Source organism: Acipenser ruthenus, chromosome 10 (assembly GCF_902713425.1).
Source record: "Acipenser ruthenus chromosome 10, fAciRut3.2 maternal haplotype, whole genome shotgun sequence".
NCBI lineage: Eukaryota > Metazoa > Chordata > Actinopteri > Acipenseriformes > Acipenseridae > Acipenser > Acipenser ruthenus.
The window spans coordinates 26866122-26883484 of record NC_081198.1 but is presented as its reverse complement, the minus strand read 5'-3'; the positions used below and the strand labels follow the sequence as shown (position 1 = coordinate 26883484).

At 41.9% G+C, this 17363-nt stretch overlaps 1 protein-coding gene across 5 annotated transcripts in view; it reads right to left on the bottom strand.

Annotated features, from left to right (window-relative positions):
- tmem198a (transmembrane protein 198a) overlaps nt 1–17363 on the bottom strand; it is a 168498-nt gene that overhangs the window by 74531 nt on the left and 76604 nt on the right. For 2 of the 5 annotated variants that reach the window (XM_059031989.1, XM_059031992.1), the window contains exon 1: nt 12096–12199. The exons of 2 other annotated variants lie outside the window; for them this stretch is intronic. In XM_059031989.1, coding sequence (XP_058887972.1) covers nt 12096–12113 — 18 coding nt within the window. In that variant the 5' untranslated portion in view covers nt 12114–12199. Of the gene's footprint in view, nt 1–12095; nt 12201–17363 lie in introns of those variants that run through there. One more of the 5 variants, XM_059031990.1, reaches the window with a different exon arrangement.

The window sequence follows — 17363 nt, the reverse complement described above, 5'->3', positions numbered from 1 at the left end:
ATGACCGGAGAACTGCTCAGCTGCGAATCTGGAAAGAATCTGGTGAAGGTGAAAGAAGAACCAATGTCGGGTGACGATTTTTCAGTTTTCGTTAATAAACAGCAGGTCTGAGGGTGAAGTGCCCTGTGAAAGACGGAGATGGATAAGAGAGAAAGGGGTCATATGGGCCAACATGGGAGTTTAATTTATAAACAAAATTGGAAAGTGTTCCCTAATCTTCCTGGTCAGTTTTACTTCTTTTGAGCAGGAAGGAAAAGGTATCAGATGAGGTGATTGTTAGGTCGGTGATGAAGGGGTGAATCTGGGGGTTGAATTTGAGAGCGATGTAGACTCTGAGCACCTAAGGAACCCAAGAAGGCTAAGAGAAAAGGGCTTTAAGGTTTTATCTAAAACAGGGAGGAGAAGCTGGAGCGGATGAGAGGCACCAAGAAAGTATGTTGATGGTGATAGGCAGGCAAGCAGGGGGAGAAAGAGATTCTGATTGTTGAAGCCCTTTCAGGATTAGTGAAATTTGTGAGTTGCTGAGTGTGGAGCTGGGACGCTGAAAATGAGTTTGTAGAAAAACTGGATGCCGGAAGCTTTATTCTTAAGGGACATAATATAGGATGACACTACGGGCAATGAAAATGAACGGAAGGGAATGTTGAATGCAAAGTGAATTTTTAAATCAATTCCAGGATGACCAGTACATTTGCAGTGAGCGGGAAGTGATGCTGAGAAGAGTTGTTTCTTGAGCCTGCAGAATCAGGGAATGCAGCAGGTGGCTCACATGAATGTCAAATCTGAAAAGGGGAATCTGAGATGGCAGGAGGTCGTCTTCAGGAGCTAAAGCTCTGCATCTCTGCGTTTGAAAACGAGAAAGAGAATCAGCGATTAGTTGGCCAGGAATGTGTTGAGCTCTGAGAATGAACTGATGAGTAACAGATAACCAGGTAATCCTTCTGAACATTCTCATTATATGGTGGGAGGATGAACAACCTTGTTAATGATTTGGACTGTAGCTGAATTATCTGAGTGGAGAAGAATGGATTTTTGAGCCCAGGAAGACCCCCAAAAGGAATGTGGCTACAGCAACTGGATACATTTGGTACAATAACGAGGAGTGATCGGGTATAGGAATGGTGCTGAATTCTTCGGGCCATGGAGCAGAAAACCATTTTCCCTTGTAGTATCCTCCAAAGCTGCATCTGTGAACAGTTGAATGTCTTCGTGCAGCAGGAGACAGTCGTCGTAAAAGAAAGTAATGCAGTTCCATTCTTTTAGTAGAAGCTCCCACAGGCACAGTTCCTTGCGGAAAAAAGGATCCATGAGTATGACATCGTTGAGGGAATCAACAGAAGGGATCAAATCAAGAGAAGGTAGGAGATGAAAGCTCTGCCTTGAGGAATTATCCTCATTGCGTACAAATTGCGAAGCATACAACATGGTTTATTTAAATTTCCAGAAAGCTTTTGACAAAGTCCCGCATAAAAGATTAATTCTCAAACTGAACGCAGTAGGGATTCGAGGAAATGCATGCACATGGATTAGGGAGTGGTTAACATGTAGAAAACAGAAAGTACAGATTAGAGGAGAAACCTCAAAATGGAGCGAGGTAACCAGTGGTGTACCACAGGGATCAGTATTAGGTCCTCTGCTATTCCTAATTTACATAATGATTTAGATTCTGGCATAGTAAGCAAACTTGTTAAATTTGCAGACAACACAAAAATAGGAGGAGTGGCAAACCCTGTTGCAGCAGCAAAGGTCATTCAAAATTATCTAGACAGCATTCAGAACTGGGCAGACACAAGGCAAATTACATTTAATAGAGAAAAGTGTAAGGTACTCCACGCAGGCAATAAAATGTGCATTATAAATATCATATAGGAGATACTGAAATTGAAGAAGGAATCTATGAAAAAGACCTAGGAGTTTATGTTGACTCAGAAATGACTTAATCTAGACAATGTGGGGAAGCTATAAAAAAGGCCAACAAGATGCTCAGATCTATTGTGAGAAGTGTTGAATTTAAATCAAGGGAAGTAATGTTAAAACTTTACAATGCATTAGTAAGACCTCACCTAGAATATTGTGTTCAGTTCTGGTCACCTTGTTACAAAAAGGATATTGCTGCTCTAGAAAGAGTGCAAAGAAGAGTGACCAGAATTATTCCTGGTTTAAAAGGCATGTCACATGCAGACAGGCTAAAATAATTGAATCTATTCAGTCTTGAACAAAGAAGACTACGCGGTGATCTGATTCAAGCATTCAAAATCCTAAAAGGATAGACAGTGTCGACCCAGGGAACTTTTTTGACCTGAAAAAAGAAACAAGGACCAGGGGTCACAAATGGAAATTAGATAAAGGGGCATTCAGAACAGAAAATAGGAGGCACTTTTTTTACACAGAGAATTGTGAGGGTCTGGGACCAACTCCCCAGTAATGTTGTTGAAGCTTACACCATGGGATCCTTCAAGAAGCTGCTTGATAAGATTCTGGGATCAATAAGTTACTAACAACCAAATGAGCAAGATGGGCCGAATGGCCTCCTCTCATTTGTAAACTTTCTCATGTTCTTATGTTGTTTAAATGGCCTAGGAGGGACAGAAGATTGCATTTGGTAGGAGGGAGACCGGACAGAAAAGTGGAAAACAATACAATCCCCTGAGGGCAGGCTCAATGGGCATGATTTCAAATGTGTTTGACATAATGGCTTTAGCCAGCCATACATTTTTCCCAGAAATTTTGATTAAGAATATGGCGTGGTCGATTCAAAGAAATGGGAACTGTTTTGAAAGTGTTTGATAAACTGCCGATGAGCTGAAAGAAGAAAAGCATCTCACAGAGAAGGGGCCACTATGGGGGCCTGCTGGACACTCATAGTGGCCGGGGAGGTCACTGCAGGGGCTGCTGGACACCTGCAGTGAGGGGAGGGTAACTTAAAAGGTTACGTTTGGAGGACCGCTGGGATGGGCGGAAGAGTGGATGGAAAAGTGGGGCCCTGCTGGGCAACCGTTTGAGGTAAGGAATAGAAGGGGGCTGTGGGGCCCTGTTGAAGTCTGCAGAGAAGGGACCACTATGGGGGTCACTGGACGCTCAGTGGCCAGAGAGGTCACTTCAAGGGCCTGCTGGACGTCTGCAGTGAGGGGAGGTAACCTGAAAGGTTATAGATGGAGGAGAAGGGAGCACTATGGGGGCCTGCTGGACGCCCATAGTGGCCAGAGAGGTCACTGCAAGGGCCTGCTGGACGCCTGCTGTGACGAGGGGGTGTAACCAGAAAGGTTACAGTTGCATACACTGTGTAACAAATTTTTTTTTTTTTTGGTTCCTGTGTAGTAAGTGTTATTTCCTAATTGCTTATGCCTCAAAAGTATAGAAAATGGCTATTATTCCCCACAAACTTTGCTTTTGTGACCAGGACAGTGATATTTTGAAATTTACCTATTTTCCAGAACACTCCAGATAGATTCAGTGCTGAGTAAACTTGGAGTAACTTCTAGAACTTTCTAGAACTTTCCAGTAATATAAATAGTAGTATAAATACAGGGGCCTTAAGCCCACCAGTTCAGTTTAGTTCCAGCTGCCTAAGTGGATACATATCTGCATTTTTCTGAGATGGCATCAAGAGGCTGCAATGGTGGCATTCCTGATGGGTCTCCAAGGCGGTTTTACCAAGTTTCCCTGCTATCTTTGCCTTTGGAACAGCAGGGACACCAAGGCGCACTACCACAGGCGGGACTGGCCACAGCGGACAGAGTTCTCTGTGGGGAGGAACAACGTCAAGTGGGAGCCACTGGTGGACCCCCGGAAGGTGCTGATGCCACCACTGCACATCAAATTGGGCCTTATGAAACAATTTGTCAGAGCTCTAGATAAGGAGTCGGCAGCCTTCAAGTACCGTCAAGACTTCTTCCCTAAGCTGTCTGAGGCAAAGGTCAAAGCCGGTGTCTTCGTCGGACCACAGATAAAGAAGATCCTGGAGTGCAATGAATTCCCCAAGAAGCTCACTAGTAAGGAGAAAGCGGCTTGAAACAGCTTTGTCACAGTGGTTCGGGGCTTCTTGGGCAATCACAAGGCCGAAAACTATGTGGAGCTGGTTGAGACTCTGGTGAAGAACTACGGCACAATGGGCTGTAGGATGTCCCTCAAAGTCCATATCCTTGATGCTCATCTTGACAAATTCAAGGAGAACATGGGAGCGTACTCGGAGGAGCAAGGCGAGCGCTTCCACCAGGATATACTGGACTTTGAACGCCGCTACCAAGGACAGTATAACGAGAACATGATGGGAGACTACATTTGCGGGCTGATTCGTGAAAGTGATTTACAGTATAATCGTAAATCTCAAAAAACTACTCACTTCTAAATCTTTTGTAGTCATTTTTGTATTACTTTAGTATAAATACATGTTAATTTGGATTCATATGTTGTTTTTTTCTGACTTTATGTGAACGAAGACACAAATTCGCCCGTTTTCTCATTGGAAATAGGTAAATTTCAAAATATCACTGTCCTGGTCACAAAAGCAAAGTTTGTGGGGAATAATAGCCATTTTCTATACTTTTGAGGCATAAGCAATTAGGAAATAACACTTACTACCCAGGAACAAAAATTGTGTTACATAGTGATATTAGACAACAGTGGCGGGTATCGAAACCCCGGGATGGATCACGGGAGCAGCCGCTCCCAACTGTAAAAACAGACTCTGGATACAAATGCTCAAACCTGCTGATGAGCAGAAAGAAAAGCATTTCACGGAGAAAGGATCACTATGAGGGCCTGCTGGACGCCTGCAGTGAGGGGAGGTAACCTGAAAGTTTATAGTTGGAGCCAGAATGCTCAGGAACTGCTGAATGAGCCTTTGATTGACAGGCGCTGTGGTCCCACCTTCGGAGTTTTCCAGATGTAGACGCGCTTCGTAGAGATGCAGTCGGTGCGGGATGAGGTGTTTCAAGTCCGCTTATAATAAGCGGAAATTGGGCTTGTTTTTTAGAGTCGCGGGTTGGAATTTGTAGAAACACCCATACCTTCATGGGTTGGGCTTGTTTTGTCGTGAAACTTGGCAACAAAAGCAACGATCTGTGCTGATGTCATAGTGCCTGTGATGGGAAGGATGCTGCAGAGTGGAGAGAAATAAAGTAAACAAATTCTCCTTACGTGCTGTAGATTTGAATGGGATGTTGTTGCTACGAAGATAAAGCTGGAGCTGGGAAATCGTCCAGTCTCTGATGTCAGGAGTTGCTGAGGAACGAGTGGCCAGGCAGGAGCCACGGCAGACAGGAGAAGCAGACATCTGGGCAGAGAAGTTTGGAGTGGTAAATACCGCCGACCGAGTTGGCCCGGGAAGGGCTGGTTGAACTGGTTGAGTGGATCTCGGCTCCGGGGAAACGGCAAACAGATCATCATCCACTCAAACGGAATAATCCAGAATACTGACCATGATGCGTGCATTTACGATGAAATCGAAACGCAACTGAGAGGTAAGGGAAGAGGGTATTTATAGTGCTAACAATCTTAATTAGCGCTTAGGAGGGTATTTATAGTGCTAACAATCTTAATGTGTAAATTGAATGATTCAATTTGGTGACACAGAGATTGGTGTCTGACCCTCCTCCTGAACTTTAATTATAAATTTCATTAATACCCTTGGGGTGTGTTGGTAAACTCAATCTGATACTCTCATTTACCCAGAAAGAGAGAGAAACACAAACGGCTAGGATGTCATCCGTCTGAGCAACAGTTTACTCATCATTACTGCCATAACTGGCAGTTCTAAATACATGGATAACAGCAACTATGTGTCGTGTTCCTTTTTATATAAAAGCTAAACATACAATCAGTAAATATGTACAGTGGACCCTGTCTCTTTTATTATTATTATTATTTGTTTATTTAGCAGACGCCTTTATCCAAGGCAACTTACAGAGACTAGGGTGTGTGAACTATGCATCAGCTGCAGAGTCACTTACCATGTCTCACCCGAAAGACAAAGCACAAGGAGGTTAAGTAACTTGCTCAGGGTCAGACAATGAGTCAATGGCTGAGGTGGGATTTGAACTGGGTACCTCCTGGTTACAAGCCCTTTTCTTTAACCACTGGACCACACAGCCTCCTATTATGGCATAAAAGTTAGCAATCCTTTTGCTCTTAAGAAGACACTGTACATACAGTATATATTACTGATCTCTCCAGGGTTACCTGGCAAAATGGTGCTGGGGTCCCAATCCTTGCTGAAGGGTATAAGGCCATTTCTCAGAAGTTATAAATAACACATGTATTATTCTTTTGTTATTTATGAGCGACAGTTGTTCATTAGTCAACAGCACTGCTCAGGTTTGAGCTACTGTCACAGCAATAAAGGCAGATCATGTGCAGTGTAACAATATGATATGGTTTGAACAGACACAGAAAAGGGTTTGCTTGTAATGCTTATTCTACATCAAGTTTTTTTTTTTTTTTAAATAGGCATCTATATTAGTAGCCACCTATAGAATGCTTCACAGGGGAGAAGGACCCTCCCCCTTTCCAATCTGTTGCCATGGCTACATAAACCTAAAGTTCAGGCTTCTGCAGGCTGTTAAGCAGTCAGCGTGTCAGGAATCTCCCCTCCTACCCTAGCAACAGTGGCACAGCCAATCATTGCAGGACTTCTCTGCCTCTTCAGTCTCCAGTAGGACCGACACTGTAAACCCTTCATTAACCCTTCAGGGACCGCACCTAGCAATGTAAACAGTGAATAATTTGTTTGACTCTTCGATTATTTCATTATATCTACTGACTCATTCTTCCCGTCAGGAATAGCCTGTTTTTGTTTTTTTTTAAACTGCTAAAACAAATTACAATCAATATAGATGGCTGTTCAGTTTTGTTAATACTGTTTTGTACAATTTAAGGAATAAATACAATACTGTACCAACCGCAATCTGTGATATTACCAATCAATGACAATCCATTAAATAATATTAGTTGGATTATATTATCAGTCCCTGAGATGTACATCTGGTGTTGAACATGTAACTGCATTGGTTACAAAGTGAAAAACTAAGTGTCAATACTGCATTTTAAACCAAAGTCCACTGCAAATGGGGCACAAGGGAAAGGCATTAATCCAATTACAGACCTTCTCCTGCCTTTAAACCCTGCCTGACAGTCCTGAAGCTGTTCCTGTTTCTTGTCAAGTGGAGGAGCTTATCCCCGGCCCCTCGCTGAGAGCGCTAATTCCAGGTCCCTGCCAGGCCTCCCTTCAAGCTCCCTGTCCTTCCGTGCACTGCTGGGGCTGGACTGAAGGACATTTCTCAGGGATGCCATGCCAGAGTCCCCTCGGTTCATTAAACTGAAACTGAGCGCTGTGAAAATCCTTTTCCTGTGGCTGCCGCTGACACAGCTCCCTTGAGTGTTTATTAAGCTCCATTAGGAGGTGCTACTTTTACATTTCTGCACTACTAGTCCTGCAGAGTTCTTTATCTGAACACAGCAGAGCGATTGTGCAAGCTTGCCAGCTTTCTTGGTTATATTGGGATTTTAGAGACTGCTTATATAACAAAATATAACAGGTTTATAATAACCAAATTCATTCTTAAATGTTCATATTGATTTCTAGACTACTTTTTAACTTTTAACTTTGATTTGAATGCTAAATTCATGAGCATTAAATTCACATACATTTGCGTCCCATCCTGCATATAGGAACAATAGGCCCTCTTCACAAAGATGTAACCTTTGACTTTTGATGTTCATGAAAACTTTTTAGATTTGTAAGCTTATTTTAATGTTCTAGAAAAAAAAAACTGAATAATATATTTGATCTGACTCATCAAAACCAAGGGCCTTTTCACAAAGCTTTACACAAAGGGCCTTATTGAGGAAGCTCGGTAAAGCGCAAACGTATTGGGCATTTCTATGTTCGTTATAAAAATAAAATAAATGAAACCCTTGCCTACCAGGGTACTGAGGCGTACACATTGTGAGATGTATGATAGCGAGTGACAGTGGTGAATAGGAAATTTGCCCTTGACATTGGGTAAGATGTAAGTGGCAGAGCGGCGCCCGGCCCGGCCGCACTACACCCCTGTGTCTACTGTATATCCTGTACAGACTATGTCCAGTCAGGCATTCAGGCATTAGCACTCATTCAGAGCTACTTAAAACATTGTTTTTGACATAGCATGCTGGAATGCAAGTTCATAGTTGATCAAATGTAGAGATGGGGGAAATTAATAAAGTTGAGTAGATTTGTGTACTGCATACATGGTTATAAACGCAGGTATTTCCTAACCCAATATATCATACGAAAGGCTGGAATCTTTAGATTTAGAAAACATGGATATTGTTTGTATATGACAGTTTTACAAAACACCAGTAACATCGAACCTGGGTCCCCCCGTTTGCTAGCATATACATTGCCGTCAATATGACAGAACAGGGGGCAATGGATACATAACTTTGTGTACTGCATAAGCCTACAGCAAAGGCCAAAAGGGTTGCATCACAACTCATTCGAATGAAACCTGCTGAATGAAGTTACACTAACATATTGAATTACACAACGCTTTGTAGTTTTCCATTTACTTAACGAGAAAACTGAAAAAAACTTGGAAAATGTGACATTTTGAAATCTAACATGAAATATTCAACACTATTATGGCTTCCGGTAGACTTCTGCAATATCACTTTGTAGTTTCTTTAATTACATGATGTTAAATAAAAAAAATATCTAAATTATTTTCATTTAGTTTTTATTTTTTTTTGTAATTATGTCTTAATCCTAAAATTCTAGGTGATGGAATCCTTTTGGCCATAGCTGTACATCATTATAACAATTCAGTTATTTGGTAATCTAATAAATCATTCAAAAGAATTAACTTTTGGCAGTATCAGTTAAGTTTAGGTCAATCGTGTTTTTCCAATACAGCTTTTAGGACGTCTCCAGTTACACAGTACAGAGTACAGACAGAATGATCAACACCGGCTTCATACGTTACACTGCTCTGAAACTGTTTCCTTAAATAACAGAATAGAAATCCAGACCTGTGTGAAATGGTGGATTCCAGATCCTGCATGGGATTTGAAACATATTCCAAAAGAACCCTCACAGCAAAGGATTCTGTGCATATTCCAATTCCAAAAGAACCCTCACAGCAAAGGATTCTGTGCATATTCCAATTCCAAAAGAACCCTCACAGCAAAGGATTCTGTGCATATTCCAATTCCAAAAGAACCCTCACAGCAAAGGATTCTGTGCATATTCCAATTCCAAAAGAACCCTCACAGCAAAGGATTCTGTGCATATTCCAATTCCAAAAGAACCCTCACAGCAAAGGATTCTGTGCATATTCACTACAAAGCAGGTCACCAAAATCGCATCAATTTAAATCTACATACAAAAATAAAAAGATCATACTGGAACAATACCCGAGATCGGTTTCTCTGAAGATCTCACAAGTCTTATTAGACCCCGTTCACACTACTGTGCTGGCCTGTGCACCCCATATTTAGGTCTGCAACCCAGTTTTTAAGGCGCCTTTGCACGTTCACATATGTGACTGAAAAGCAGGCCTAAAATGTGGTGAACTGCTTTTTTTTTATTTTTATGGAACGATAGCCTGCACGAGAATGGAAGAGCTACCAGGATATACAGTAATCCTTTTGTAGCAGATGTTTGTTAATATATATTTTTTTAATGCAGCACAGAAGCAATTTTATGGTGTATGTTAAAAAAAAATATATTGACTATTTAGACGTAATGTTATGGTGTAACGGGGTGCCGGTCCGAGCTTACCCCCATCCACAATCACATTATTATCTCAAGAACAAGGAGGTATTTAGAATGCAGGAAACAGCAACTTGCTAGTGTTGACAGCTATAAATATTTATTTTCGGAATGGATACTTCACTCAAATTGCAAATGACTAACAGGTTGTACACAAGGACTGACATTCACAAGACAAGCTCACGACTAACCACCTAATACTACTGCTCCCTCCTAAGTTAAATACATTATACATGTTTCTTCTCATTTATACGTATTTGTTTAATCTTGTTAGTTCAACTCCGAGGCTTCACCACCGAGATGGTGATTGTAAAATAGAGCTGCAGCATTCTCCAGCCGATTGTCTGAGACGTGCTGGCGTTGAGCACAGAAAAGAATCTCAAGTTTCCTGCTTTTTTAGGTTTCGTTTCATTCAATTTATGTTTAACGCTTCCTATTATACAGTAGTCTGCCTGCGAGTGTAATCTACAGCATTGCTGCATAAAGTACAGGACAGCACATTACAATCGACTCGTTGATCCATTGGGGATGCTTGTTATTGTTTTCGGCATTTTTGAACAGCTCTGGATACTGACTGAAGTCTGCTTTGCGTTCATATATATGTAAAGGCTGGCCCTGGTCCCGGATTGCAGGCCCTGGGCTGCATCGAAACAGCGGCCTAAATCTAGGCCAGCCCAGGGCTCTCTTTTCTTTTATGGAGCATTCAATATGAGAAAAGGCGGCCCTGAAGCGGCCCAGGGCCACCTTAAATCACAAGTGTGAACGGGGACACACAAGGAGCTTTTAATAGCTTATGCTTCCTAATCATATAATCATTACTGCAATCAATTAAAATAATTAACAGAAGTCCTGTCATTTCAATAGTTTTCCAAAGATAATGTTCTTTAAAAAAAAGCACACATTAAAAATGAGTCCTTCACAAGACAGGTGAATAGTGAGCGTCCTGTCGACAAAGGGTTTGATTTGACAACATTATTGTATGCAGTACCTTTCAGCATAACCCCCAGATGGATTTGTTAAGAGCTTTTTACAGCATTGGGGATTCCCCTTGGATTGCATCACCCTTCTATCTGTGGTTATCCCACGATTACCCTTAAAAGAAGGTTAGGGTTGCCTAAAGCAATCAATCAGCCTGCTTTACTTTGTCATTGATAGGCACATGCACCCAGCTTCTCTCTCTCACTCACTCTCAGTCTTTGCAACATTGATTTCTCCCAATCTCGTCTCGGCTCATGCTCAGCTCAACCAGATGAAATACTTGTGGGACAGAACCAGACGTTGAACTCAAGCCTGTGCAACGGGCAGTGTTATGTGATGGATTGCTGTTACAGATAAAAGCTCTATAACCACGAATGCAGAGTGGTTAAGGCACCTGCTTGTGGGGTGCAAGGTTGCCAGTTCATGCCCAGCCTCTGCTCTGTTACACCTGCACTGGCTCGCCCACCTCTAGTTCTAACCGCCAGTATTGATAACAGAATGACCATGCTCTGTACACTGCAAAGCTGACTGTTGTGTGTTAAGCGGAGTCCAATGTAAAAACCAAAGAAACGTTTTGGTTCATTTATAGAGTCGTGAGCATGAATTCACTAGGTGGAAATGAGGGAAAAAATAATCTAGAAACCTCCTATTATTATTATTATTATTATTATTATTATTATTAAATGGCACTGTAATTATCCATAACTATTAAACACTCAATAGCACTGCATTTAGAATGACTAAATTCAATGAAAAACATTTCCTGTAGTCATTTAAAAGTCTTTTTTAGCATCTTCAGCATCTTTATTTGAAGACTTTGAAAATATTAAAATTAGTGGCTAATGTTTACTAAATGCTTGTATTTAACAGGTTCCCTTGAATTATCTTATATTAAGTGCAGGGTGCCAATATTGTTGTCTGCGACTATAATCATAATATTGATCTGGCATAATTAGCTACAGTACTCTAATGCAAAATGAAGGCTGGGGCGATGCTTCAATCCATTCTATCGTTTGATCTCCATTAATGGTCAAGTATGTGCATTGTTTCTTGTTTTGTTTTCTGTTACTTTTGACACAGCTTCCTGTGCTTGTTCTCTGTGCGCATTCACACCCTGTTCAAAAAACCTATGATAATTGTATTAGGGTTAATATTATACCACTACACATAAATGAATGGTGGAAAAAAACCAAAGATTGCTTTCCAAATGTAGCTCGCTGTGTCCTCAGTGTGCAGGTTCTGCAAGGCTGAGCACATTGTAAACCAGCTGCATTCCTTTTTATAAGCAATTCATAGAGTGGAGCAAGGTAGTGTTTAAAGGCATGGAGTTAGTAACAAATAAAACATGTAGAGAGAGGGGCTCCACCTTTTTAAGGCCCAACATATACAGTAGGGGGGTTCTGTCGATGAGGAGACCTGACAAACAGGAGGGGGGCCACCGTCTTTGAGAGAACCCAACATACAAAGAGGCTTGCGAACTGGAAAGAAAAACAGTAGACGTTAGAACACACAGAGCGGGGTGTTCCGCCTCTTCAAAAGCCCAACATTATAGAAGGGGTTTTCCGTCACAGAGACCTAACAAACAGGAGAGGGGTCACTGTCTTTGAGGAGACCCAACAAACAAGAGGGGTTCCACTGCTTGGGGGCCCTCACATAAATAGAGGCATCAAAACCTGAAAGAGAAGACAACAAGGGATCATGCATGCTAAAGGAGGGGTTTGGCCGGGGGTCCCCTCTGACTCACGGAGAACCCTCCTCTATGAGGTAAATGAAGCGACGCTTAACAAAGGGTTGGAGAAAGTGGAATCACTAACCCCCCAAAGGATGGACCCCCGGGCAGAGGATATTTCAGAAGATGAAGAACGAATATAAGCTTCGGCTGCTGATGAGGTCCAGCGCCCCATATTTTTTATTAGATGTTGATACTTGCTTTTGCTGGTGATGTGGCTGCCCCGATTCTGAATGAATGAGGATTGTAGAATTGCGAGAGAAGACCTGCTCTGGACACCAAAGTGGAGAGATGTGAAAAAAACCAATGCCTTGATACAATGGACCAGCTTGAATTGATGAACAAAGGGTCAGAGGATGAAATGGCCTTGCGTTCTGCGATGTACTTCAGCATGGAAGTGTAGGGGCACAGAGGAGAGTTGATTTTTGAAAGCTGAATGCATTGTCCTTGCCGCAGCTGATCCGTTTTTGAAATGCGAAGGAATAGGATGAAATAAGAATCTGGAATGAGGTTCAGGTCACTGCAGCGGATACCTAGAGTAGGAAAGCTGGAAATAGAAGGAACTGTATATTCGGAGCATCTAAAAAAAACCCAGAATGCGGCATATGGTTTCCATAGTTAAATCATTGAATGGAGAGAAGCAGCCCTGGCGGAGAATTTAAATCAAGTTGCTGAGAATATCTATAGAGATAGGCAGGTGAGCAGGAGATGGAGCTGGTGAACACTTGGAAATTCCTCGTAGGAGGAGACGGACAACTGGGATTGATAGTATAGCTGGAGAAGAGATGGACATCAAGTGAAATTGTTGTTGGATTCCTGATAAATAGGATTTGATTGTAGCTGGTGCCAGATGTAGAGAGTCCTTTGCATGAACTATGAAAGCCATGATCCAGTCCTGGTTAAATGGAGTAGGATTAATCCTGCTTTGGGAGCAGAAAGTTACATAACGAGCCCAACCTGTAGAGTATGAGGATCTGGTAGAAGGGGCAAGTGCTGAAGCCATGTAATCTTGAGCTGAATTAAGTAGCTTATTGATAGTTGGATTCAGTTGAAAATCAGCTGATTGAACTGTGTAGTTGCTACTGGAAATGGCAGAGCTGTATGCACTAGACTGTGGAATTTGGAAATCACCACAGTAATTGCATGATAAGAGGGTATAAATCCTTTTTTGATTTCTTTTTCAATAAGAGATTGAACTGACTCTGGTTCTTGACAAGCAGAATGAAGGTTTTTTACTTTGAAAAGAGGAAGAAGCAATTTGACTGAGCCTGGTTGAAAAACCGTTTCCCAGCCTGTCGATTAAGTAACTTGTGAAAATCTTGTTTGGATGACTTTTTTTTTTATAGAACCACAATGTTTATGGGAGTGGGAACTGTAAGCATTGACGACAGTCACTTGGGAGCTACTGGGCAGATTGCTTTAGAGTGAGCATCTCCGCAAGTACTGCACAATGTAATTGCATTGCCTGTTTGAACACAAACCGGTATTGAAATTATTGCAGATTTGTCTTCCTCCTGTAAATCTAATTCTGCACCCATATTTGTCTTGTGGATTGCTCGGGGGGGGGGGGGGGGGTGAAGAATGTATGGAGCTGGGGATGGAGATTCTGTTTGAATAGTGAGGAGGAGTGATGCCGACTGCTGATCTGGAGGAGGATGATGATGCTATGGCCGCCCTCGGGCAGAGAGATGTGGAACCACAGACCCTGCATGCATTAGTTCTGAGACCGCCAAAAATGAATCAGGTTGTGCCCAGTCAATGATGTGGTTATCTGATGCCAATATAGCTGCTGCTTTTGCTGAAAAAGCTTTGTGATAATCGAAAAACATGGTCCCTTCATATCTGACAGACAGCTCCACAATGTAAAATTCATAGGAGTCTAGTTCAGCTCTGTGGTTTGTGTATACTGAATATAGTACATTTCTGAATATGGCAAATGCAAGGACGAATTCCCCCAAATTTAGATTTTTGAGTAATATGGGGTCTCTGGATTTCAGTGTTACTGATAGATCTCCACAATCCACCACTCTATGATCCAAGAACTCAGATGTCGACATCAATAATGAAACTAGACTGACGTCATTACCTTCTATTATGTTGTGCTGAATTTGCAGGTATATTGAGTGACGGTGGGCTGTGGTTGAGAAGGCGGAACCATATGCTGTTGTAGTAGCGAGGTTGTAAACCAGAGGATCTCCTGTAGGGACCGAGGTTAGAGCAGAACCAGAAGTGACTGTAGCTGTTGCTGGTGTGTTTACTGCAGGAATGGAGGAGAATACTGAAAGAGCTGAACTTTTTTTCTCCAGTTTAGTACTGACTAAAGATAATGTGTCGGCGAATAGTTGCATAAATGCTTTTATTTTTCGTGAAATATCAGGGAGTGCTCTTGCTGAATTTCGCTGGCTGGAGCGGCTGCCTGCTGGTTTGATGTGTTAGCTCTGGGGATGTCTTGGTCTGGCGTAGACTGCCTGCTGTCTAGTTGGGGCCGCTGAACAGCCGGGTGCAGTTGAGGAGCTTTCTTGGGTGGAAAAACTGATTCAGCCAAAATGGAATTACAATAAAGAAGAAAAAGCGATTCGCGATTACTCCCTGCTGGGATCGTGCTGCCATTTTTGAGAAGGGTCTTCATGAGCTTGTTGAGCGTCCAGTCATTCCAGTACAGTCGCTCCGGAGGTGCATCCTGAGCACAGAGTCGCTTGGATCGGCGGAGATTAGATCCTTGGACAGCAGGCAGAGATCAAATATCCTGGTCGGCAGGCACCTGTTCAGATCTTACGGATACCGGACGGAGAGAAGAATGGTGGGCTGATCAGATCCTGAAAAGATCGGCTCTGCTACAGACAGAAATCCTGAAAATCGTCTGAATCCCAGATAGAGAGTTGCTGTGGGTACTTCATATTAAATGCTTCTTTTGCTGATGAGTAATCCGCTTAGGTTTACACCAGAACAAAAAGACACAAGACAGCTAGATAGGGGTGACTGATGGCTAAAATAAGGTAGATTTAATTGATGAAAGAAGATGATAGGATGCAAAGGGGCCTAGCTCCACCCCCCGAACCACACATAATAGGTTAACATAGAATGTGGATGCTATCCTGTTTAAGAAAAACTAAATATAAAAAGTGAACACTAAGCAGAGGACTGTTTTTTGTAAATAAGTTATGTTATTGTTGCCAAAGATTAACCATCCATTACTTGGATTTACTTGTTCAATTATTCAATGGATTATTTTTCGAGCTTTTACCAGCACTTGGCACCAATCAAGACAAAAATGAGGCAAGCCATTTTTTAGAGGAGTTATGCCTAACCTCATGTCATTTAATTTTCAATAATTGAGTAGCTATTCAGTAAATCAGTAGCTCTTACTTCTGTTAGTTTGGGTGACTTTTAGTGCATTGATGCATCGGCTGTTTTGGAAATCGATGCATCAATGGTAAAAAGGGTATCGTTCCAGCCTTATACAAAATGACTTACAATCTTACAACCATAATTACTGGTACATGTTTTATCAAAGTTAGCCCAACTAAAATGCAACACCTGGATTTTACACTCCCACACCACCAGGATCTTTAGCTGTACCACAAGGCTGTCCAGAGGCAGGGGGAGGAGCAGGGGCAGGAGCACACTCCCACTCCACAAGCCCCAGTGAGCTTCTGTAAAGACATACAATGAAACTGAGGCCTTGCCAAGTATGCCCGTTACTGTATAAAATGTCTTCAGAGCTGGAACTGAAGCGAGTTAGCACCCACACAACATTTGAAGTGTACTGTGTTTTCGAGGACTGTGTTCAGTTCTGGTCACCACAGTACCAAAAGGCCAAGAACAAGAAAAATTAGGGGAGGCTTAATTGAAGTCTTTAAAATCTTAAATAGACTTGATAAAGGTAACCATAACCAATACTTTAAACCTAAAACAGAAACCAGGACCAGAGAACAATTAAGCAGGGATAGACTTAGGACAGAGGGTAGGAGACACCTCTTTACAAGGAGAGTGGTGAGGGTGTGGAATACGGCAGCTACAATTAAATTGAAAATCAAAATTGAACTGCACTCCCTGACTTGCTATTTACACTATTTCTGCCAAAGAAAAGCAGTGGTCGTGTTCTCCTTTTCCTGCTTACGTGTTAACTAGCATCTGGTTTGCTGGTCCCATCCCGACTACCATCGAATCAGTTTTTAAAATGCTGTGTAAGTACACGCCCTCTGTGTATTCGATGTAAACAAAAAGTGCGCATTTTGATCCAGAGAATGTTGACAAGCTTGTATTCCTGGCAAACAACATGTAAATAAATTGTGCACACTGAAGAAAACTGACTGTATATAGTTTGCACTTCTTTGGAGTTTCAAAATGAACTGTTAAACCTGGGAATAATCCAATTTTTTATGCTTCTTTACAATGTATTTTTCAAACCGGGCTGCGTGCTCCGTCTGGGTTTGCTTATTGATTACCACATCTAGTCAATGTAAGTACAATCAGTCCTGCCCACAGCTGATAAAACTCCTACAGTACCACATGCAAACCTATCTTACAGTTCATTACACCTTACATTGCATTGTTGTGCACCAGCTTTTACTTAATAGCAATGATATTAAAATCACATCTGGGAGGGGGGAGAAAAAATTTTTGTGGGCGGTACAATCATCGATATTTTTTCAAATGATTACATTTTGTGTGCCCAATTAATCGATTGCTATGACCTTTATATTTGCGAAGCATAAATGAAGAGGACCACGAAACAAGTGTATATGTCGAACCTTGTATTTATTGAAATATTGGAGCAAAGAGGCTGATCTGCCCATTGAAGATCCTAACTGTGCAGCACAGCGGCATGGCACTTACTCTCACTGTGGCCTTCATTTTTGTCATGGTAACAGCAGCACTGGGATTCATTAATTTAATAACACA